The 25,560-nt window shown below is 40.4% G+C and overlaps 1 protein-coding gene across 3 annotated transcripts in view; it reads left to right on the forward strand.

Annotated features, from left to right (window-relative positions):
• BBS9 (Bardet-Biedl syndrome 9) overlaps positions 1 to 25,560 on the forward strand; it is a 332,853-nt gene that overhangs the window by 119,851 nt on the left and 187,442 nt on the right. For all 3 annotated transcript variants that reach the window (XM_070425210.1, XM_070425211.1, XM_070425212.1), the window contains exons 10-12: positions 14,516 to 14,697; positions 19,715 to 19,791; positions 22,920 to 22,973. In XM_070425210.1, coding sequence (XP_070281311.1) covers positions 14,516 to 14,697; positions 19,715 to 19,791; positions 22,920 to 22,973 — 313 coding nt within the window. The remainder of the gene's footprint in view (positions 1 to 14,515; positions 14,698 to 19,714; positions 19,792 to 22,919; positions 22,974 to 25,560) is intronic.

A 25,560-nucleotide genomic window follows, 5' to 3' on the forward strand; every position in this document is an offset into this window, starting at 1 on the left:
GCAGCCGAGCGCCAGAGCCTCCCTCGCTTCCTGACCGCTGGAAGGCCGTGCCGTCTCTCGCCTTGGGGCCTGGGGCCTCAGAGACCCGCCCGAACCAGCTCAGTGGATTTGAGAGTTTGTAAAAGCACAGTCATTCCCTCTTGTGCCTCTGGCACAGCCCTGAGGGTAGGGCGGGGTCACAGGGAGTCACCAGCGTGGAGGAAATAGCGATGGCGGCGTCTCCGCGCCCCTCGCCTCTCCGGGACACCAGGACTTCTTGTCCCTCGGTGCCGGCGAGCAGCCGCGTATCAGAGCTTCCCTCGCTCTCCGACCACTGCAAGGCCGTGGCCGCCTCTCCCTGTGGGATCTGGGGCCTCAGAGACCCGCCCCGAGCAAGCCCAGAGGATTCGAGGGTTCGTAAAAAACCGAGAATCCATTTGCAGCCCGCGTGGCGTGTGACTGCGTACCTCTGGTTTTGGTGCCTCCGTAGCTCCCACTCAGTCTCACTGCGCTTCTTTCTTTTCCTCCAGTTGTAGATCTCCCACTGGGCCAACTTCCCCATGGTTCTGAGTGGCGGTTGTTTACTTCATAGTTGATAGTTTCAATGATGCTGTGAGAGAGCAGCACACACAGGTCCGCTCCCTACGCCGCCATCTTGGTTCTCCCCTAGATTCTTCCTGATTAAGTTTTGGAAGGTTGTATTTTTCTAGGAACATGTCCATTTCCTCTGGGTTGTCTAGTTTGTTGGAATAGAGTTGTTCATAGTATTTTTTAACAATCCTTTGTATTTCTGTGGGGTCCGTTGTTATTTCACCTCTTTCATTTCTGATTTTGTTTATTTGGGTCCTCTCTCTTTGCTTCTTGATGAGCCTGGCTAGAGGCTCATCAATCTTGTTTATCCTTTCAAAGAACCAGCTCTTGGTTTCATTGATCTTTTGTATTGTTTTTGTGTCTCTATGTCATTTATTTCTGCTCTGATCTTTATTATCTCCTTCCTTCTGCTCACTCTGGCCTTTTTTGTTGCTCTCTTTCTAATTCTTTAAGTTGTAGAGTTAGATGATTTATTACCATTTTTTTCTGGTTTTCTGAGGTAGGCCTGTAGAGCTATAAACTTCTCTCTCAGGACTGCTTTCACTGTGTTCCATAGATTTTGGATTGTTGTGTTTTCATTGTCATTTGTTTCCAGGATGTTTTTAATTTTTTCTTTGATCTTTTTTGGTAATCCAATCGTTGTTTAATAGCATGCTATTCAGCTTCCAAGCATTTGAATTTTTTTGATTGTTTTTATTGTTGTTTATTTCTCATATTATGCCCTTGTGGTCTGAGAAGATGCTTGGTATGATTTCAATCTTCTTGAATTTGGAGAGACTTTGCCTGTGACCCAATATGTGGTCTATCTTTGAAAATGTCCCGTGTGCACTTGAGAAGAATGTATATTCTGTGGCTTTGGGATGACATTTCATCTTCTGATTGGTAAAGGGAGCAGCTTGGGCAGCTAGCTAACTGTATGCCCCACAAAAACCACATTGACCACGAAGGCCACAGGACCACATTCAGCTCTGCTGAGGAGCATGGAATCAAGTTAGGAAGGATTAGAGTTGGAGGATACAGCTCATCATAGAACCTTCTGCCCTCCTTAGAGAAGAAAGTAAGGCCAGAATCAAGGGAATACCTGCTCAAAAAGAATTGTGAAAACAAATTTAGGTGTGGATTTGTCAAGATTTGCCTGAACTTTCAGGCAGGAGAAAACTAAGTGAGAAAATATACATCAGTGAGTTTCTGAAATTCTTTGCTTTAACTGGTTTGTGCTAAAGAATTATCACTACTAAGGTGTCTAATAATAAGATTCGGTTATTCACTAATGGTCTGAAGTTGGGTAGCTTGCCTTTATGGAGCCATAGGAGAACACCATCCATCACAATTCTGCATTTAGGCATTCTCCTTCTCTCCTGAACTCTAGGCCACACTGATTCTCTCTCTCAATTAGCTGACAGTGTCCCTAAATTATCGTGACCGTTTCCAAGAAATGAAGAGATCTCTCCGTGGTATATTTGAAAATGGAAACCCAAATCACTACTTTATGAGAGATGCTTTTAAAAACAGACTTTGTACTTATTGTCCTCAATCCTGACGTAGTTTCTATGGGGGAAAATCGAAGATTCCACTTCTGTGTTTCACAAGATTACACTTTATAATGTCCTTTCCTATGCTACTACTCAGCCTTGCTCACCCATATATCACTCAGCACAGTGTCCTGAGTATATGGACTGGGATATAGGCACCTATTTTTCTTAGTGACTGGAAATGAGCCACACCTCTGCAACCGTTTATGACATGGAATACAGTGTTACTTTAAAAATATTATTTCTAACACAGTATCATGTAGCTGCACAGTGAGTGCCCATTGAATGAGCAAATAGGAGGGGCACGATCAATTCGGTAAATGCCACGTAGAAATCGGGGAGGACTGAGAAAATGGATTGTTTCTCCTCCACTGGGATCTTTCAGTGGCTTCCCATTGCTTGTGGAGTAAGGTTCACACTTCTTTGCAAGACACTAAAAGTCTTTGTATACCTTTAATTTTTATCACCAACCACTTTTCCATCTGAATCCTCTTTGGGAGAAAATAGACTTTCTGGCCCATAGGAACACGTGTATCTTAATACTTACGCTCATGCTGTTCCAATTATCTGGATCACCTCCCCAGCCTTAACACCCATGCACATCATGCCGTTCCTTCTAGGTCCAATTTGAATCTTACTTTACCTGCTAACTTTATCTCCATAGCACCTGCCTCCTTTGAATGTTTCATATATTTATTTCTTTTGTTCATTGTGCTTTTCTCCTTACTAGAATGTGAGCTTTCGACGACAGAAGTTTGTGTGTGATTTCTTTATCGATATTCTCACTCTGAGAACTGTGCCTGGCACATCTTTGACACTCAGTAGAGATTTGTGGAAGGAGTAGTTCTGGCCTTAGTAAAACGTTTTTTTCCAGAGTGTCCTGTACTCTGAGGGTATGTGTGTGGTGTGTCCTTCATGGAGGAGACTTTATGGGAATGCCCTGCTCTTTTGTCCAGCTCCTGCTCATGTTGTCTTTGTAGGAAGCATCATCTATCTGATTTTGACGTTCTTTCTCTTTGTTTCTTTGGGTTCCCTTGCTGTCCATAATCTGTCAGAACATGCCTTATCCATTCTTGTTTGATTGATTTGTACTGGCCACTGCAGTTTAAGTTCTTTGAGGAAAAGGACCAGTGTAACCCGCCTATTTATCTTCAACATCCAGAATGGTGCCCGAATGCAGTAGGTAATAAATAAATATATTCTTTTTTAACAACGAAAGAAGTTAGAGTTGAGTCAGATCCTTATAAACACATTTTGCTTCCCCAGTAGAAAAGAGGCACTTCTAGAAGTTACATCTTTTTTTTTTTTCCTTTTATTTTCTTGGTTAGCAATTTATTTATTTAGTCTGTGAGCATAATTAGTCTGATTTAGTAGTCTGGTGTTGACTTTCTAGTAAGTTTAATAAGAAGAGTTCGTTTTGAAAGAACAGGCAAATGTCTGATTTCTTGATGCTTGGAAATTTCTTTACTACAAAAGGTAGTTTGTTCAGTCTCCCCACTGCAACCACTGCAGTTTCTGCAATGTTCTGTGACAGCATCTTTCCCCTGGAGTTCCTGCTACTTTGATACCTTTGGACGCTGGCCCTGGCTCCCCCATTTACTTGTCCTGTTCTTGGGCATTCTAATGACCATGTCTTTCCCATTAAATAATCCAGCTCTTGATTATTGAGTCTAATTGTGGGTAGTAATAATGACCGAAAACCATTTACGCAAACCTCACATTGCAACTTAAAAATTTGTGTTAAATTTTTGATTCTTGGGAAGTCAGTATGGAAGGGTGGACAAAAAAAAAAAAATACTCACTGTGAAACAGAAAAATTATATTGTATGCTGGATTCTTCCTGGTGCCCAGGTTTTTGTATTTATTACAAGCCGTGATATGAAGCTTTACCTGAGAATGCTCATGCAGAATAAGACCAACAAGCCATAATTATTTTAAAAAATTGCAAAAGTAACTCCTCAACACATATGGTCTAAAAATACACAGGTGGTTTGCTCAGTGCCTGACTTCATTCCGGTAAGGGCTTAATGCACTAGAAAGTCATGGCACACAACCACGTCTTCTTTCATTCATCAGGGATGGGTTCCAACATCTCGTTTTATTTATGGAAAGATTCATTGCCTGGAACGCCTACAGTAGAAAACTTTCTTCTCCTTGGGAGAGAATATATTTGCATACCAGCTTTCTTGGCATTTTTACATTCAAGGCACCTTGCCAGGTTAGAGCCACCACCTGCATACTCAATCTCCCCACCTCTGTTGTCATTGCCTTATGATTTGATGATTAGCAGGATTAGGGAAGGGATGTTAGATAACTATAAATAAAGTTGGGTCTATTTTATATTGATCTCAAGGGTTCCATTTGAAGTGTTATGGGCAATTTCAGATGTCTTCCTCATTGACTTGTTAGTCTGTAATTATTGATTAAGGAATGTTGTGGTGTTTTTGTATTTGCCTATAAATAGGTATCATAGAGAAAGATGAATTTAGAATGAATTCTTTTGGAAAATTTTATATAGATGAAGTCATCGTTTTCTGGCATTGAGGGATACAAATTCAATATTATGTAATCCCTGCCCCGAGGGAGTTTGCAGCCTGGTCAAAGATGACAAACATGTAAAAATTTTTAAAATGCTATAACATTCTATAGGTGCTATTGTAGAAATATTATTTAGTGGGTAGAGTGATGTGGTCTCATTTATTTGAAGGTAATAAGATTGGCTGTGGAAGAGATAATTTTATTTTATTGTTCTTTTGGGGGAGAGATAATTTTAAATAGAGGAGTGGGTATTTGGAAGGTTGCTTGTGTTAATTAGCTTTGCTATGTAACAGACCATCTCAAAAATTAGCTTAAAACAACAAATATTTATTTAGGTCATGATTCTGGGGATTGTCAGCCTTGGGCTGAGCTTAGCTGGGTGGTTCTTCTGCTCTGCTGTGTATTGGTTTCCTGGATCTGCTGTAACAAACTACAACCAGCTTGATGTTTTAAAACAATAGGAAGGTATTCTCTCACAGTCTGTAGCACAGAAGTCCAAAATCAAGCTGTGAACACCTATGGTTCCCTCTGGAACTTCTGAGGGAGAATCTATTCCATGCCTCTTTCCTAACTTTTGGTAGCCTCTGACAACTCTTGGTGTTCCTGGCCTTGTGGTCTCATCACTCCAGTCTCTGCCTCTGCCTGTACCTGGACTTCTACTCCATGTTGCTCTATGTCTTATCCTTTTTTTTTTTTTGTCTCTTATAAGGGCACACATTGTATTTATGCCCACCCTAATGCTGGATGATCTCATTATTCTCTTAGCCAAAGCAAGGCACAAGTCTCGTCCAGATTCAAGGGGCGCAGAATAGACTTCACCCCTTAATGGGAGTAATGGTAAAGTCACATCAAAAGAGCTGTAGATACACGGGGGAAGGAGGAGAACATTTTGGCCATTTTTTCAGTCTACCGCACTGATGAAGGGAAATGGGCGGGATGGAGGAGAAGGTTGAATGGGGTGGGAGACGGGGAGAGAACATTTATGGCATAAATATAGAGCTAAAGTGCTAGGCGGTCCTCAGGTCACGTCAGGGTAGGTTTTATACATCATCTCTGTAGGTGGTGTGTTGTTAGTGTCATTTACATGTATAGGGTGGGCAAAAGTGGGATTACAATTGTTTGTATGGAAAATAATACAATGATTAATAATATAAGAATAAACTCCGTGTTTTGTGTACTCACAACTGTAAACCTACTTTGGCCCCCACCCTGTATTTTTGTATGTATGTAATGCATTTTATTTGCTGTTTTTTTAATCCCCAAACTTTCATATTATGGAAAAGCTCAAATATATACAAAATAAGTGGATATTATAATGAACTCCCTTGTATCTAGTGCTCAACTTCAACAGTTATCAGCATTCTGCATGCTTCCTTTCCTGTACCTCCACCTACCCTACTTTAGCTTTATTTTTGAAGGTAAAATTCTCATACATTGGAAGGCACAAACCTTAGTGGCGCAGTTTCGACAAATGGATATACCTGTGTAACCGGTAGCTCTCTCAAGTTAAAGGACATTTCCATACTGGAATTGTTCCTTGTGTCCCCTTCTAGTGAGTAATCACTTCTTCCCTGCTTCTAGGTAACCACTGCTCACGTCTTTTTCATAATGGATTTATGTGGCCTCTCCCAGTGCTTCATATAAACGGAATCACACAGTATGAACTTTATGTCTGTCTTATTTTGTTCAACACATTTTGAAACACACTTTTTTGTTGTTGCATATAACAGTGACTAATTATTTTTTATTGCTGAGTAGTGTTCCATTCAGTGAATACATCATAATTTGCTCATCTCTTCTTCTGGATAAGCCTTTTTTGGGCTATGATTTAATTTATCTTAGATAAATAGCTAGGGGTAAAATTACTGGGTCAGAGGGTTGATATATGTTTAATCTTATGAGAAACTGCCAAACCTTTTTGCAGGCAGTCGACCCGTTTTAGGTTCCCACCGGTGGTGTGTGAGAGCCCTGGCTGCTCCATATTCTCTTCAGCATTCAGTGCTATCAGAATTTTTAATTTAGACATTCTGAGTTGTACGTGGTGGCAGCCAATTGTGATTTTAATTTGCATTTTCCTGATGACTAATGATGTTGAGTTTTTTTTTTTTTGAGGGGGGGCTTACCAGCCATTTAAAAAATATTTTTTTATTGATTTCAGAGAGAAGGAAGAGGGGGGAGAGAGAGAGAGAAAAACATCAGTGATGAGAGAGAATCATTGATGGGCTGCTTTCTGCACATCCCACACTGGGAATTGGACCCACAACCCAGGCATGTGCCATATCTGGGAACTGAACCAGGTACCTCTTGGTTCATGGGTCAATGCTCCACTACTGAGCCACACTGGCCGGGCCAATATTTTCTTAATAGTGTCTTTTGATGAAAAGTTTTGAAGCAAGAAGAAGTGTAATTTATCTTGTTGTTTTTTGCTTTCTACATCCTAAAATATTTTTGTCCATCCCAGGCCTGAAGAAATTGTGTTATTCCACCCAGGCGCCCCCCCCCCCCCCCCAAAGCTTTATAGATTCAGCTACTATATTTAGGTCAGTGATCCCTCCTAAATTAGTTGTTGTATATACTGTTTTATTTTTTTCCATGTGGAGATCCAGTTTGTCAAACACCATTTGTTAAAAAGACTTTCTTTCCCCCACTGAGCTGCCTTGGCCTCTTTGTGGGAAATTGTCTGTATGAGTCCAGGTTAGTTTCTGGGCTCTCAATTCTGTCCCGTTGATCTGTTTACCCTCATGCCAACACCACACTGTCTTGATTACTGTAGAGTTCAGGTTTGCCTTGAAGTCAGTTTGTGAAAGCCCTCTATCTCTATTCTTCCTTTTTCGAAATTGTTTTGCCATTCTAGGGTATATGTGTGTGTGCGTGTGTGTGTGTGCGTGTGTGTGTGTGTATGTGTGTGTACATGTGCGCGCGCGCATTTCCATAGAAATGTGAAATCAGCTTGCCAGTTTCCACTGGGAAAAAAAAGCCTTCTGGGATTTTCATTTGGATTGTGTCACATCCACAGATCATTTTGGGGAGAATCAACATTTTTAACAACATTGCGTCTTTTAGGGTAGACATTCTTAAGCATATTTTTGCTCATGTCCCTCACCAGCTTAAAAGCCTTTTTTAAAATCTTTTTTCTTTTAAATCTCTTTCCATTTTTTTTTTTTATCCATTGCATGCTGTACCCAGGCTGTTTGTTGTTTCTCGTACATTGTCTAAACTTCTCTCCTTCGTGCTTTGTGCTCTCATGTCCTTCATTCTGAGTGTTCTTCACACCTACTCTCCAAATCCAAAAGACTCCAATATTACAGATATTTATGTTATAATGTAATAAATTACAAATTAATAGTAAGAAGGTTTAAAGAAACAAATTATCATGGGGCAGATCACTTAAAATCTATTGCACATTAAAATTGGAGCATCCCTCCCAAAATAAGCAAAACAAGACAAAAAACACCAAACAAAAAAGGGCAAAAGCACACCTCAATAATTACCAGAATAAGATAGGGCTTTACTTTTAAATAGGAAGGTGAAGGCAGCTTGAAGGAAGGGTAGAGGAGACAGGAGCAAAATACATGCTGATCAAGAAAACCACGTAAGAAGCACTTTGAACCCAGGCGCGTATGCAAATGGGGCCACGAAAAACAGTGAGAGAACCGTGCATGTGACATAGGCAGGTACTTAGTTTTCGGCTGCTACTTAGAGGTTCAAAAAAATGGGGGCATCTGTAGTACTCTCAAGAATTACAAAACAAACAAACATTTAGGTCCTGGGGAAAAATGAGCATGAACCCACTTCAGAGTTCTTTGTGTACAAATCACATCTGTGTTAATTCATAGGTCAGAAGCAATAATTGAAAAACAAACCGTTTCAGTGTCCACATAAGCTTTTATTTCCACCTTTAAAATTTCCCCAATCCCTGTGGCTAGAAATAACATCCCTACTTCTGAATAGTAAAGTACTTTGTACTTGCCTTGTGGTACTTGTGTCTACCCCATATTATACCTGTCAAGGCGCTTGTCTTATCCTTTTATGGGACTGCAATTTCATTGAGGTGTTTTCCTATTTTGTTTATCTGTGTCTGCTCTATAGCACCTCAAATAGTATCCTGCCTATGACAGGTGTTTGAGAATATTTGATGAATGAATGAACCAGTGAACGAATGATGAGTGAATGAAATACAGTGAAGAAATGAGAAGTAAATAGTAAATGAAAAAGAGCCTGGAACAAAATTGTGTGCCCATCTTTTTGTTTTCTATTTCAGTGTTAGAGCAGTAAAGGCGCTAAAGAACCCAAAGCTGGTTTAACTGTAAGAACAATTATAATTTGAGGTTTTTCCAGCACAAGCATTATTTCTTTTGTGTAAGATATACTTGTCCTCACAAGAACTAACGAGAAAGCCACATCCCGGTAGGGTTCTGTAGACAGTCATTAATCTACTTTATAATGCAGATAATTTTAACAATTGATAACTTTCATCAAAAGAGACATTTTTTTTTTTTTCTAAATGTACAAAGTTGGATCCTACTGACAATAGCAACTTCCAAATGGCTGTCAGATAGGCCTTTACTACTGAATTCCAAACAGGTGTGTCAGCTAATTTCACTTCAACAGGAGGAAATAACCACAATCATTTAGTACTTAACTTTGTAGCTTAAAGGCAAATATTCACATGACATTTTATGTAGAATTGGTCTCTTCTTTTCCTTTTCTCTCTTATTTTCCGTAGTTGATTCTTGAATATGTAGTCATCGTGCTTAGAATAATAATGAAAAAACCACTCTGGTAGTTTATTTAAAATACAATTCAGTTAAATGTAAAAGCATCTTCCATTTGCTGAATACATAGTCTACTCTAAAAAATCATTCTGTGTGAAGAGTCACTTGCTGCCTTCTGAGGGCAGCAGCGTGGCAACAGAAAGATTCAGGTCTGAAGCCAGAAAGCCTGCAGCTCTCTGTAGCTTTGCTTATTGTCTTCTGGTAACTACAATCTATTCTTTTCTCTTCTCTGGGTTTCATTCTTCTCTTTGTACAGTCGAGGCAATACTTTTCTTCACAAGGTTACTTGGAGAGTCAATGAGATTATGTGACTATACCTTCTAAATAGGTTTGATCTACTCCCTTCTCTCCATCCCTATCATCTTCACCAGGCCACCACCCTTTCTCACCTGGATTTATTTACCATATTAGCCCCCCCCCCCCCCCCCCCGCATCATCTCTCCACATTGCAATCAGAAGGGATCTTTGTCAGAGATGAATCTGATCATGTTATTTCTCACTCCTATACTTAAAAACCTTTTGTGACTTCCTATTGTTTGAGGATGAAAGAATCTGTATGATTTAATCCTGTGTAATTTCTTGGCCCCACCTTGGCCTAATCTCCCTCAATTTTCTTTGTCCCAGTGCCTTGACTTCTTTATTTCACTGAATGTTGAATCTATCTTCTCATCTTGGAAATTCGAAAAGGCTGCAGGAGGGTTGAGCTTGAGTTGGACAGGAGGAGCTCCAATCAGGAACTCTGCTGTAGGTACTTTCGGTGGTAGATGTCTGTGGGCCTTCCAGGTGGGGAGATCAGCTGCCTCCTGCACGCCACCCACTGGGAATGTGCCGGCAACCAACGTACATGCCCTTGACCGGAATCGAACCTGGGACCTTTCAGTCCACAGGCCGATGCTCTATCCACTGAGCCAAACCGGTTACGGCCCAGCGCATGATTTTTAATGGTTTCTAAGCATTCTATTATAGTTTTATCACAATTAAAAATATTTTCCCTTTTTCTTATCATTTGGTTGATCTTAAATTTTCTTAAAAACTGTGAAAGTAGATTATTGTATGAAAAGGCAATGAGCATTTATTTCTAAAGCTTTTGATATATATTTCTAAAATGTTCTCTAAAAGGATTTATAATAAATTTGCATTCCCATTGAGAGCGTATGAGAGTTTATATCTCCAGTACCTTCTCTAACATCAGGACTGATTTTTAAACACAATTTTTGCTAGTTTGATGTGTTAAATAATAAAGGATAGCTTTAAAATATATACTTTATTGATTTTGGAATGTGTTTTAATCTATTTAGTGACTATTTTTATTTTATTTTTAAAAAAAATATATTTTATTGATTTTTTACAGAGAGGAAGGGAGAGAGATAGAGAGTTAGAAACATTGATGAGAGAGAAACATCGACCAGCTGCCTCCTGCACATCTCCCACTGGAGATGTGCCCGCAACCCAGGTACATGCCCTTGACCGGAATCGAACCTGGGACCTTTCAGTCCGCAGGCCGACGCTCTATCCACTGAGCCAAACCGGTTTCGGCCTATTTAGTGACTATTTTTATGTGTGAATCGTACATTTCTTTTGACCTTGTTTTTGGATATAATCTTATTTTCATTGATTGGTAAGAGTTTTTACATATTAGCTGAAACACATAAAACTGATTTTATAGGCTAAAAACAGTTGAATATTCTCAACTTCATATGGTTTGACTTGAGTTATGTATTTTATGTTTGTTGCCAGTGTTTTCCCAGTTTGCCTTTTGTTCTTTTTACCATGTTGTTTTTTAAAGCATATAACAAGTTTAAATTTTTTATGTGGCTTGATTTAGAGATAATTTCCTTTGTAGTTTCCTCTATAGCTTTCTTGCAGCAAAAGTCCTTTCCATCCCAAGGGCAGATAAATATTTTTGCAGTTTCATATTTTTAAGTTTAACTTAAAAATCCATCTGGAATTTTGTTTGGATGTATTATTAGGACAGGAATCTGTTTACCGAGTGATGAAACAATGACTTTCAGATTCCTAAGCAGATTCTATTTTTTAGTGTCATGCCCCATTGCTAAAAATTGCAGAATTATTATGTGTCCTATGCATATAACATCTTTGACCTTGATTCCTCATGAAATACTCATGCCTTGGGTTAGCCAGTGTGCTTCAGGATTGGTAATAATCCAGAGACCTTAATTTTTGTTTTTTGTTTTTGTTTTTTAATATTTTAATAATTTTTATTTCTTAAAGTATTACAAAGAGTATTACATATGTCTCCTTTTTTCCCCCCCTTGACATTCCCCCGGCTCCTACCCCCCGCCCCCCCCCGCCCCGTGTCTTGTGTCCATTGGTTAATCTTATATGCATGCATATAAGTCCTTCAGTTGGTCTCTTAATCCCCCCCCCCCCAACCCTCCCCAGGCTTCCCACTGTAGTTTAACATTCTGTTCAATGTTGCTCTGCTTCTGTATCTACCCCTGTTCATCAGTCCATACTGGTCCCCTTTATTTGTCCCAACCTCACTGGAGTAGTCTCAACCTCACCAGGGCCGTCTGAGCCTCACCAGGGCCGTTTCAACCTCACCGGGGCCGTCCCTACCTCACGGGGGCCGTTTCAACCTCACCGGGGTCGTCCCTACCACACCGGGGCCGTTTCAACCTGACCGGGGTTGTCCCTACCACACCGGGGCCGTTTCGACCTCACCGGGGTTGTCCCTACCAGACCAGGGTCGTCCCTACCTCACGGGGGCTGTTTCAACCTCACCGGGGTCGGTCCTACCTCACGGGGGCCGTTTCAACCTCACCGGGGCCGTCCCGACTTCACCAGGGCCATATCAACCTCACTGGGGTCGTCCCTACCTCACGGGGGCCGTTTCAACCTGACCGGGGTCGTCCCTACCACACCGGGGCCGTTTCGACCTGACTGGGGTCGTCCCTACCTCTCGGGGGCCGTTTCAACCTCACCGGGGTCGTCCCTACCTCATGGGGGCCGTTTCAACCTGACCGGGGTTGTCCCTACCACACCGGGGCCGTTTCGACCTGACCGGGGTTGAGACCTTAATTTTTGGATTGTTCACTCTATTTTAAAGATATGAGTAGTATGGTAGACAATACTTGATTTCCTTGAAGGCTTCTTCCAGAATAAAATTCTGTCATTCACAGAACCTATCACATTAATCCCTATGGGCAATATTGTTAAATAAAATATTCTTTAGGTAGAAAGGCAATTAAAAAAATACATGTAGGCATTACTATTCAAACTCTTCCTATCTGAACTCAGAAACTTAGAAGGTTCAGGTAAATTTTTAGATAAATCCTTGTGTCTAAATTGTTGCTGTTTGCTATCTAAAATAGTGGGACAGAAGTGATTCAATAATAAGCTAGCCAACTCAAAGACCAAATTTGCATAGTGAGGGATATTTGTATTAGGCCAGGCTAGCTTTCCTATATTCTGGACCACTCAAAGGTGAAGATGAAATGGAAAAGCCCTTTCAAAGGACTAATGATCTCCACATTCTCTGAGAAGCCAGCCAGATATCTGCCCTTCAGTGTCCTAGAGTTTCCGGAGGATCCACTGGGTCCCTAAACTTCAGTGGGGCTGCGTGGGATGGGAGCACACCACTGTGACCCCTCAGAGCCTTTTTGAACCGGGCTTGTCAGAGCTGGAAGTTAGGATTTCCACGACCACTAGGGGGCTTCAGTTGTCCACAAAGAACCGATCATGCCCAGAGGTGCTATGGTGTTGCTTCACTCTTTAAGAAAATCATTTCATTTTGGGAGTATTTATTTTCTGAGATAGATTGACAGAACCAATTCATAAAACTTAAAGACCTTTGAGGGTCATTTTTCCTTCTCACTTTGGAGATAAAGAACATTTAGGGAGGCTTCTCTAAGTTGACTCAGCTATATAGTAGCAGAGTCAGAGTTAGAACCCAAGTCCCTAACCCAACTCCTAGTCTAGTTCTTTAGCTGTTGGATCAGTGATGTACATGGATTTTTTATATTTCTGAAGTTATGCCACACGGTTATGTGGCACTGACTGTGCCTCAGCCCTGGAATTAGGAATGTTGTGTTGAAGGCAGGTGGCAAAGTGGATGCTGGGCCACCTATGGGAAGCATCAAACAGTGCAGTAGCTACTCTCAGTCCAGCTGAGCTTTTGGATTCATGAGCTGACCACATGCCATGAGTCAATGTTGGGGAGTTTTAAGAATTCTTATCTATTCGGAATAAGGCCTAGAGCCTTATATACCTTATCCTTTTCTTCAGATGAACAGCAACATCTTTCCGGATTTTTTTCTCCTGAAATTTTTTATGATTTTTTATTAACATTTAACCTTTAGAATCTGGTTGGTAACCCTTTAAAAAAGTCAATGGCTACTAAAAAACATAACAAAAATCAAGCAAGCAAATTCATTATGTACTAGCTCAAAATGACTTATGACAATGTTTAATTTTTTTCTTCTGTGCAAATTATGGAAGAAGCAAATGGTGTTCACTTCAACTACTTTTATAGCAAGTTCAGAAAACAACTTTGATTTTTTTAAATGGTAGGCTAAAATGATAGGCTAAATGGGAGCTGGCGTGAGGATTAAAGACATGGTACTTGAAAAGCTCTTAAAGCAGGATTTGCTGTGTAGTTAGGTCCTCCAAAAATGACAGCTACTGTATTATAATAATTGTTAGTGGTTTTTTTCCTCCTGTAATGAATCAGAACATTGGGACTACTTCTGTAAATACAAATCATGTTTGAAACATTTAAAAAAAAATATTTTTTATTGATTTCAGAGAGGAAGGGAGAGGGGATGAGAGAGAATCATTGATTGGCTGCCTCTTGCACATCCCCTACTGGGGGTCGAGCCCCCAACCCGGGCATGTGCCCTTGACTAGAATGGAACCCAGGACTCTTCAGTCTGCAGGCCAACGCTCTACCCACTGAGCCAAACCAGCTAGGGCCATGTTTGAAACATTTGAATTGCGTCTTTGATCTAAAATTTTAGAAATAGATAATGTAGTCATTTTCTTAATGGCATAGTAAAGCTTAATTGAATAAAAATGTAGTTGGGCAATCTAAACACACAAAAAAATTAATTATGTCTTATTTTCTCTGCTTTATTGTAGTGATTTAAAGGGCGTGATAGTTACCCTGAGTGAGGATGGTCACCTGCAGTGTTCATACCTGGGGACAGACCCGTCTTTGTTCCAAGCCCCCAAAGTTGAGTCCAGAGAACTGAATTATGATACACTTGATGCAGAGCTGAAAGAACTTCAGAGAATCATTAAAGATGTTAACAAATCGCAAGGTATCTCATTTGAAGCTTTTTATTATTTGATTTTACTTTGTATCTGGATAATGTTTTGTACATATTAATTTTCTTCCTCAGGTTTAATTAAAGTCATATTTGTAAGAACTGGGCTGCTCTTTAACCCACAAGTCTTTGTGCCTAATGTGAATTTTGTAAGTTCTGAAAAATATGTCCTATTTAAGAGAATGTTTTTTCACTAGTGTCCCCTTTTCGAGGACAGTGCTATCTAGTTTTTTTTTTCCTTTAAGGTCTAAAAAAGGAACCAGTGCTCCTCAAGCAATACAGTATTTGAAAAAGAACAAGCCGAATTAGTTTCCTATTGGGAGCTCTTAGGAGCAAAAACATTAAATGAATCTATATGTATAAAAGCCTAAGTGCCCGTGTCTCTATCCGACTGGTAGCTATGATGCGTAATTACCACCAGGGGGCAGACGCTCTGACTGGTAGCTGTGACACACACTGACCACCAGAGGGAAGATGCTCAACATAGGCGCTGCGGTTCTCGGGTGATGCACCTGGAACCAGAGAGGAGGGAGCCCGATTTCGGGGTGCATCACCGAGAACCGCCCTCTCGCAATTCGGGACCCCTGGGAGGATGTTGGAGAGCTGGTTTTGGCTGGATCCCTGCAGGCCAGGCCGGATCCCATGGCTACACGAATCTGTACACCGGGCCTCTAGTAAAAAAAGAAAGAAAAGGATTTCTAAAACACATGTTACTTTGTCACCAAATAGTGATAGTTCTTTTATCTACATGTCAATCAGATCAGCAGATGTACACAATATGTAAGAAAACTCAATAAACTTCTTTTTAACAACAACAAAAAAGGAACCTGTACCTCTTTGGTCAGTGGTTTCAGGCCTTGAGAAGAGCATTAAAGTTTAGAGTGGCCATTTATTAACTTCTAATATCCCTGAACAAAAGTTAGTTGCTTCTTTGAAAAGAAACCAAAGCAATACATGAGTTATCACTTGGTTACTAAAAATGTAGTCATTTGCAGCTTAGCGACAGAATTTATGTTTGTAGTTAGCGTCCACAGAGCGTAGCCCGCGGTATGCTGTTTCTAATGACTCAGAGGCTGATGGTATATTCAGTTCCTGAGTTTTGAATAACTCAATATTATCTTACTTTGGGATTCACAGGGGTATAATTTTATTGTAAATTAAAAGGAGAAACAAAACCACAATCCTGCGTTTGAGTTGGACATGTGAAAGGCATTACTGCAAGTTCCCTTTTCAGGGTCAGGTAAAAGTTGTTTTTTTTCCTTCTTTTTAATGAGAAAAAATATGGACTATTTTCACGTAAAAGAAACGTTAAAACAAGTAGGAATAATAAAAGGAGAAGAGCATCAAAAGCCGACCAAAACTGCAGAGCCAGTCTTACTCCTGGTCCAATCACTTTATGAGATTTATGTATTTTTGAGTCTGAATTACCAAGACAAGAGTCAGAGGACTTTAGATAATATATTTAAAGAGTATGAATATTAAAATAAAATGATTATTCTTTGGCTTCGCACTTTCTCTTAGAAAGTTTTGAAAGTGAACCAGTGAAACTTAGGTCTTTTAATAACTTTCATTAGTTAAAAACCTATTTATTTGTTGTCAGCACCTCCCTGTCAAATAGAGAATAGTTAAAATTGGATGTATCAGATTGCAATATACAACCCCTCCCCCCATTTTTGGTACTATTGTTTTGGGATTAATGGAATTATAAGTCTCATTTTATTGTTTAAAAATGTAGTTGGGGAAGAGTGGCGTATATGCGAAACATGAAATTTCTAGAGTTCGTTAAATACATTTAATGTGGCTTTTCACTCCAAATTTTGTTTTTTGAGATTTTGTTCTTCCCATAAACAAAGTGCTAATGGTATTTTGATTGCCATTTAATTGTGTTAACATTTCTCAGAAAACCCCTTCCAGCTAAAAGTTATGTTTTTGGTGACCATAGTGATGCCCTTGGGTGAGAAGGGTTAGGTTGTTCTACTTGTCACTACCTTGATCCTTCTGTGTAATTTGAAATAACTGCTAATTAGGTTAGGGATGTGCCCATGGACTCGGGTTCAGAGTTCATTGTTTCCATAACCCCAGGTTCTCGTTGATATTTGAAGGGCTCTGCCCTTTCTCCACCATCATTTGGTTTTATTCCTGAAAAGGAAACAAAGAGAAACTTTTTTAGAAAGAGAGACTTTTAAACTACTTTATTCTAGATACGGAAAAATGTAGTCTTCTGTACCCTTATTAATCGGTGACATATTTTTTTATTAAAATACCTCTAATTATGTAAAGCAGCAAATTGTTTCACTATAGAAGATTCTGAGAAATTAAAACTGAATTTTTTGAAGCCCCCATTATTCATTTAAATGCCACTTATTTTCGTATAGTGACTTCAACTTACAAAAAATTTCAGTGTTGTAGGTTATGGTCAGTACTTAAAGCTTTTTTTTTTTCTTCAAAGCTAGAATTGCAGCAAAATTTAAAGCCAATTTAAAGAGTACATTTTGTTATACACATGGTGCATATTATCTACTGTAATAAAAAAGGTTTTGAACCCGATTTTATGTGTGTAAGTTATATGAGGAATGTATGTTGTAAGCATGAAGTTATAGTAATAATTCCTGTATGGCTCATGGATTTTGAAGCTTTCTGTGCCCATCTCATTAGTGTGAATCCTGCCAAGCACCAACAGCTGTCGGTAGGCACTTTCAAAGATGGGGTTACCTGCCCGGCCGATGTGGCCCAGTGGTTAAGCATCAACCTATGAACCAGGAGGTCACGGTTCGATTCCCGGTCAGGGCACATGCCTGGGTTGCGGGCTCGATCCCAGTGGGGGACGTGCAGGAGGCAGCCGATCAATGATTCTCGTCGTTGTTTCTATCGCTCTCTCTCCCTCCTCCTTCCTCTCTAAAATTTTTAAAAAAGAATTTAAAAAAAGGTGGGGTTTCCCTATGATTTAGACAGTTGGTCATGCTCTACTGGGGTGAGTCAGGAGGAGTGGGTAGGATATGCCTTCAGGAAGGGCGGGAGCAGTGAGCCCCGGCATGTGGGTGACAGGCTGCATCCCGATGAAGCAGGTCCAGGATAGCCATGCCGCCGTGGACGGCTAGGAACGCTGGCGCTTGGTGCCCGTGCTGGGATGTGTCGTTCGGCCGTGTGGCTGCGTGTAACAGAATGCCCCATACAGTGGCTTCGGCCAGGTGGTGTGTCTCTTTCCCGGGGAAGGCGGTGCGGCGATGGCAGACCAGGGTCGGTTTGGCAGTTGCACGGTCATCAGGGACTCCGCTTCCTCTCCTCCCAGGGCCTCTGCTGGTCCAGGGGTGGCTTCTGGAACTGCTGCCCTCACATCTGCGGCTGAGTCAGCTCCTGAAGGATCCTTCCTGGAAGCCACACCCTGAGCAGCTTCTCCTCTCATCTCACCGGCCACTCCAGGCTGCGAAAGAGGCTGGGAAGTTAGGGTTTTAGCCGAGCACTTTGTTGCCTAGAATAAAATGGGGCTTCTTGAAGGATGGTTATTGGGTGGACGATGAGCTGCCTTCTGTACTCTCACCAAGTTATGGAAATTCCTATTCCAAATATTGCCGCGCTGCTGGGAATGCCTGCTGTAAGCGTAGGCAGGTCTTCTGTTGGCCAGACACGATGGTTCATGTGGCTGCGTCCAGGTCTCTCCAGCTGTCCAGTTGGCCCTCCTCAGCATGTGGGGGTGTTCCTGGCAGTCCCAGGCGCATGTGCAAGTACGATTTCCAGGGAAGAAGAGAGGTGTTTCTCCCGAGTCTCCCCGTTTATTAGGGAGGAATAGCTTTCCCAGAAGCATGTACCAGAATCCCCCAACCCCACACCCAACTTTCCTTGCGTCACAGCTGCCAGGATTAAGCCCCATGCTCATGCCTAAAACACCCAACCGTCAGGGGAATGAGGTCAACATAATTGGATTTGATCAACCCAATGACTTTGAGGTGAAGGTGAATGTCTCAACAGAATCAAGACTCTGGTAACAAAGGAGGCATGAAGGTGGATGGTAGGTGGGCAGCCAGCAGTGTGTCATGTACATGTGTGCACACACACGCACACACACACGTTGCATAAGTATTATTTATGTTCTTTGCTTATTTAGGATCTCTGTCAGTTGTTCATGATATCTTATTATACACTATACACTTTTTTAAATAGTGAAATTTTAAGTTGTGAAAATAATATGAATATGGTGAAAGGAATTCAAACAGTACTAAAAGGGTAAAACCCCAGGTCCTACTCCATGCGATGAAAGGTAACCTTTATCAAGTGTGTTGTGTATTCTTTAGGAAAATGTTCATGTTTTTGTGATGGTTTTTTTTTACAAATGCATATAAACACACTGTGCTACATCTTATTTTTTATTAATAGGCATATCTTGGAGGTTTTTTCTTATCAGTATATAAAGATAGCACTCTTACTTACAGCTCTGGGGTCTAGACCATTGCACAATATGGATATACCATAATTTAGTTAACTGTTTCCCTATTAATAGAAATATAGAGCTTTAGGTTGTCTTGTTTTTAATAAGTACCAGCAGCAGAGAACTTCCTTGGGCATGTCTGTGAGCTGGTAATAACTATCAAAATGTAAAATGTACGGATCCTGTCACCTAACAATTCTCCTCCCAAGCAGTGGGATTACTTACCTTCAAAAGTAATTACTTTCAAACCAAACTTACCTTCAAAAGTGTTGTACTAATGTAGGCTTCCATCAGAAGTGAAGGAGAAGGCACTGAAGTTCCCAATACTGGTTAGGCAGTGGGTCACATCTTAGCTACTCTCTTTGGAGAAAGAGACAGTTTTTTTCTTAAAATACTGTAGAAGGGGAAGAATTAGCATCAAGCTTCTCATTCTGTAATGCATTAGTTTCTTTAATGTGTATATTTATGGGTGTTTTGGATATATGGTGTAGATAACCCTTAAAAACTATAAAGCAGGTTTTACTTTATGATTAAATGTCTTTTTAAAAAGGATTTCTTTTCTTTCTTTCTTTTTTCCCCAAATTATAGGTGTTTGGCCCATGACTGAGAGAGAAGATGACTTGACAATTTCTGCCGTGGTTTCTCCTGACTTCGACTCCGTGTCTGTAGGTGTCTTTGCAGACGTTGAAAGGGTTGGTGATAGTGGGGACTCTGCTAAATTGGGGTCAAAATTATTGGCTGAAATGATAGGCCTTCAAATAGAAGCTTTAGGGACGATAACAATTTATAATCTTGTTATTTTCTGGAAATAAACATCTCTAGCCTCCTGGGTGCAGTAAAGAGTTTCTAGGCAGATATCTGTCTAAAAAGGGGGAGAGGAACAGTAGAAGGAGTTCTCACCATTACTCTGAATCTACCTTTTTTTAAAGTTTAACTTTAATTCTAATCCAGATGGATAATACTGACCCCGCAAGATGTTTGTTGAAGGTTCAATGAAATAATGTTTATGAAAGGTCTAGCTCCGGGTTTGATAATTTACAATCTTTAATACATTATGGTGGTTGTGTTGGGGTATCTGTGTGTAGTTTAAGAGTAAACAGTTGGGCCAGGAATTATTCCTTCCCTTCTCCCCCCGCCCCCCCCATTTTTGTCTGTGTGACCCAGGGCAAGTTATTTCATTTTCTTAGTCTCAATTTTCTCATCTGTAAAATGAGAAAAATAATAGAATCTCCTTTGTTGAATTGTTATGATAATTAACCAGCATCACATCATAAAATTACATTTTAGATCTTCCAACATTATAATCACTACCACCACCACCACCACTACCGCCTCTACCGCTACCATTGCCACCATCTATGTTTCACTACTTGTGTCATTCACTGCCATATCTAGTGCCTGTCTTACATGGGTGCTCAGTAGGTACTTGCTCTCTGAGTGAATGAATAAAGCTGAGAAACAAGAAGGATGAAAGGGGGACTGTCCTTAGTTATGTTACCCCATCTCCTTGTTTAGTCTTCTGTAAGCACTTGTTAGATTCTGACTGGTTATGTCTCACTGCCTACTATTTGGGCAAAATCTATTAAGTTTTTCTGTGTCCATACCAAAAGCTGATCAATTTAGACAGTGATCGAATTCACTGGTTTTACTGCATTTGTGTCATATCTATAATAATAAAAGCATAATATGCTAATTAGACTGGATGTCCTTCCGGATGACCTTCTGGACGAAGCCGGGGTTGTGAGGGAAGCCCAGGTCCTGGGTGCCTGCTGGTGGCTGGAGGGAAGCCCGGGTCCCGGGTGCCAGAGGGAAGCCGATGCCGGCAGCCAGGGGAAGGAAGGTCTACTCTTGCACGAATTTCATGCTTCGGGCCTCTAGTAATTATATAATTTTGCCTAGGAAATGACTTTAATATCTAGGTATCAGAGCATAATAGAGTCAATAGTTGTCATACGTTTTCTGAGATTAATTTTAGTATAGCAGCCAACCCATGTTGTGATAAAAATCACGTTAACATTGCTATAGTATAGTAAGTTGGGTACACTTAAAAAAATAGGCCTCCATATGAAAGAAACATTCACCCAGCTGGTCACATAGTGGAAGCACTGTTTTCACATTGGCCGTTCAAGCACACACCATTCCTCACTCTACCTGAAGGGTGTAGTCTGGTGGAACACTTCTGCTTAGTTAGCTGACAAATGTACACACATTTTCTTGCCTTGGGAATGATTCTTTTTTTCCTTTGGGTAACTTATATAATTTTTTTTTTAGGTTCTCTTAAACATAGGCTATTTGGAATGAGGAATTCCCTCTCTGTTCTTTGGCAACTTTTGATCTTTGAAGGAAAAGTCTTTATGTACTAGCACTAGATTGTAATGTATATTTCCCTGTTGGCAGCCTGGAGTGCTGTTTCCTTTTAACTAGGTGTCTCTTTCCAGCTTCATTTTCCTGTCTCATTCTTTTTTTCCTTCATAAGAGATTCTTGAGAGTATCGTATTCATTCCATTGGAAAACATTAGCCCAACGATTTATGTGGCTATGGTGCTGTGGTGTCTTTGGAAAACCATTTCTCTCTGACTATAGTCTTATTTCCCAAAGGGTGACTTGAAGTACCGAGGTGTTCAGACAATGGATTGAAAAGAGCAGGAAACAGGAGATGTTTGTTTCTTTTCTAGACACTTAGACAGCTGAATGTAAAACATTTCCTGGGTTTTAAGTAATAATATCCCCAAAAGCCTGGCTTAATATTTTATTTTGAATCATTAATATGAAAGCACACATCTGAAAACATAATATAATTTATATTAGAATGGGGTCTTTTATAGAGGAGGCAAGCATTGCTATCTTATCTTCTTGATTGAGTTGGATTCGAGTTTATATATGGTTTCTATGGTGTCATAAATATAATATGAATCTCCAACTCTTAACTATGCTGATGCTTATTATATCATAGCAATCTCCATTGTTTAGATGTGGCTTAGTTTTTCTTAGTAAAAACATTCCAAGTAGGTTAAGTTAAAGTACAGTTGATCTATTCATTGGTTGGATACAGATTTAGGACCTTAATTGCTCCCCAGGAATTCATATGAGTATTACTAAAAAATATGTCCTCCCTCTGTTTTATTCTGTCACAGAGTGATAATCTTTCTCTCTCAATCTTCCACTCTAAAAAATAAAATACATAAAAATGTTATAAATTTTAAGGGAATGTTTGCTCTATTATACAATACTCTGAATTTCTTAAGTGGTAGAAACAGGTAGCCTGGGCTGATGCTCAAAGAGTGAACTAGTTTATGATATGAGCTGGTGAAAAAAAAGTCACTCTCCTACTTTTATTTTATTTTCTAGGTGGAAGGCCCCTTAATCTTTTTATTATTAGTTACATGTCTTAGACACATATTCATATTATTAATAAGAATAAAGTACCTTTGGAAGTTAAAAATAAAAGGGCCTAAAAGGATGGCATAATGTTTATCTGGGAAATATAAGGAGGCCGTCTTCTGTGTAATATAAAGAATGAGTTAATAGAATTAACTAGTTTTAACATTCAAGTACATTTGGCAATAGAGCTTGGTAATAAGACCTGTGACCTTTTTGGGGGGGAGGGTGGGTGTTTGAATATTAGCTCATGACTTTCTAGATGAAGACGTCCGAAAAGCCACACGGACTCTTCTGGTCTGTCATCGGAGTGACGAGTCCTTTGCAGTTGGTTCCCGATTTCGGCGGTGGGAAGTGTATGTTGACGTGTAATATTGAAACCATTGTTTCCTTCCTTCCTTCTTTGTGTTTACAGCAAGCTCCTGACGTTGAAGTGGGAACTGACCTTGTCCCTTCAGTCACAGTGAAGGTATTGTACAATGGTTCTAGACTGTGATGTGCACACGATAGTACACATTTCATCATGTTTGTCACTGTTGTCACCCTTTAAACAGCCAATGGAAATGTCATGCAAACACTTGGAATTTGTATGCTTTTTTCAGCCTTGGGTGGTGAATTGATAACCTTCATTGCTTTCTACAAATATGAAACTGATAATTGCATTCATAGCAATATGTACATAATCGAAACAATTGTTATGACTTATTCCTACCATTACTTAAATGTGTTGTATGATCCAGGGTCTTTTTTTCTAGAAACAATTAGCATTTTAAATATGCTAAAGGAATTGCGTCATCACATAGACCAACCAGTTGATTGACGCATCATATATATACTAGGGAATTATGTGAATGCTAATAATAGCTTTCTTCTAGGAATGACTATATGTGTGTTTGAAAAGAATTCCCAACCATCTATCTGCCATAATATTAGCTTTAAAGGGGTGTATTTATAGCAAGAAAATATTAAAAGAAGAAGCCACAAAGTAGAGTAGTGACAAATTGATAGTCTTGAAAAAATAGAATATGAAGGATGTGGTTTTGGTTAAAATTTTTAGTCCCGTCATTGTAGAATTTTAGACTAGGACTCAAATGGAGAACCCTCTTAAGGCATTTAGATTAAAGTGTGGTAATCAGTCAGCACATTATTAAGCTGACAATATTTATCACTGCCCAGAGCGTGGAGCCAGGGAAAGTTGTGGATCTTGGCGATTCGCTCAAAACTTGGACAGGGCCTCATATTTTCTTAGATTATGGGTTGCTGTCCTTGGAGGAGCTTGACAGGGTACCAGGCTCTACCAATTGTGTTCGCTTACACTGGGCCCGGCGGGTGGCCCTAGTGTGGGGCTCTGTGGTACAAGTTGAAGGGAGCCCAATCTTTTAACAGTTTCCTAAGCTAATTTTTTTGGATTCTTGCCACTGGAAACAAGGGTGGTCTTTCCCCAGTCTCCCTCCCCTATTCAATCAAAGGCTCTATCTCATTAATACTTCTGAGTCTGGAAAAGCATTAGTGGCAAGAAATCAAACACTTAAGAAAAAAGAAACCCTTCAGAGTTCCAGGAATGATCTATAGACTTGTGTGGGGAAACCCTTTTTATGTCTATCTACTGATACTGTTCAGACACATTCACATAATAACTCAGGCGCACACTATACATTGCAGAAAAGTCTTGTACCTCAACCAGATGACATTGCTCATGCTAATTTCCCCCACCAGCTACTGCTGATGGCTACAAGGAAACACACCTTTCTGTCCCAGGCAGCTCTTAGGCTCTCAGGTGGAATAGCCACCTCCAGATGCTGGCGTGACACTACCGGGGAAGTCTCCTTCACCGGTGGGTTACTGCGTTTGAGAACGACTAAGCCTGTGGTCGGCAAACTGCGGCTCGCGAGCCACGTGCAGCTCTTTGGCCCCTTGAGTGCGGCTCTTCCTAAGCCTTAGGAGTACCCTAATTAAGTTAATAACAATGTACCTACCTATATAGTTTAAGTTTAAAAAATTTGGCTCTCAAAAGAAATTTCAATCGTTGTACTGTTGATATTTGGCTCTGTTGACTAATGAGTTTGCCGACCACTGGACTAAGCCATTCCTAACGCTCCTTGTTGCCACTAAAGAACAGGCGAAAGAAGGCACCACACAGGGTCGCACACGGTCAGCCGGACTTCCGCAGCAGACACAATGCCTTCCTGATTCGGTCTGACAGTTTCTATACACATTTCTGCTATAAATCTCCCCTTCTAGCCTTTTATAACAACAGCGGCCAAGATATATAAGCGTGCATGTTTCCATCATAATAAATCCTGTTAATTGAGAAAATGTTTCCATCCGTTCCACGTGAGCGAAGATGTGGCTGCCTTGAGTAAGTGTGCCTGATGGGAGAGTGGTTTGTTCATACCTGGCCTTTGGAGTCCTGGTTATACACCGAGGATAAAAAAATTCAGTATTCTGTTTCCTAAGGATCATATTTCATTTTGTTAGGAGCAGAAAAGAGCATGGAAAATTCTTGTATTAATGTTTTATACTTTTCCCTTAATATTCTATAATTATTTTTCTCTTAAAATATGAAGTTTACGATCTAGCCAAGTCTTTAACTGTTTTTTTGGCTCAAACACAGCTCTTCTTTGTTACTGTAGTTATTTTCGTCCCACATCTCCTTGATTCACTTTGGAAAGGGCCTTGCCATTGTTGGGGTTCTGTAAGTCCATGTAGGAGAGCTCTCACGGTTGTGCCTCTAAACCAAATGCAGACACTTTTGTGACAATGTGAAGCCGTGTGACCTTTGTCTAAGTTCACGTTGCCAGGCCAGGCAGGCAGAGTGTCTGCTTGCTTACCCACAGCCCGGTACTACTTCCAGGATTGCTCACGTTCACTTTTAAAACCGAGCTTTCAGCTCTCTTGCACATACTGGCTGGATGGTCTTGGGCACTTCCTTAGCTTCTCTGAAGCTCTGTCTTTAAGGTGTAAAATGGGGGCACTCTTTCATGTGCACAGTTGTTTTGAGACTTAACCCCATTTGATTCAGAGCATGGGCTCTGGATTCTGGCAGTCGGAAGTTC

This window comes from Myotis yumanensis, unplaced genomic scaffold (assembly GCF_028538775.1).
Source record: "Myotis yumanensis isolate MYYU_CA2020_CCGP unplaced genomic scaffold, mMyoYum1.0.hap1 SCAF_9, whole genome shotgun sequence".
NCBI classification, from domain to species: domain Eukaryota; kingdom Metazoa; phylum Chordata; class Mammalia; order Chiroptera; family Vespertilionidae; genus Myotis; species Myotis yumanensis.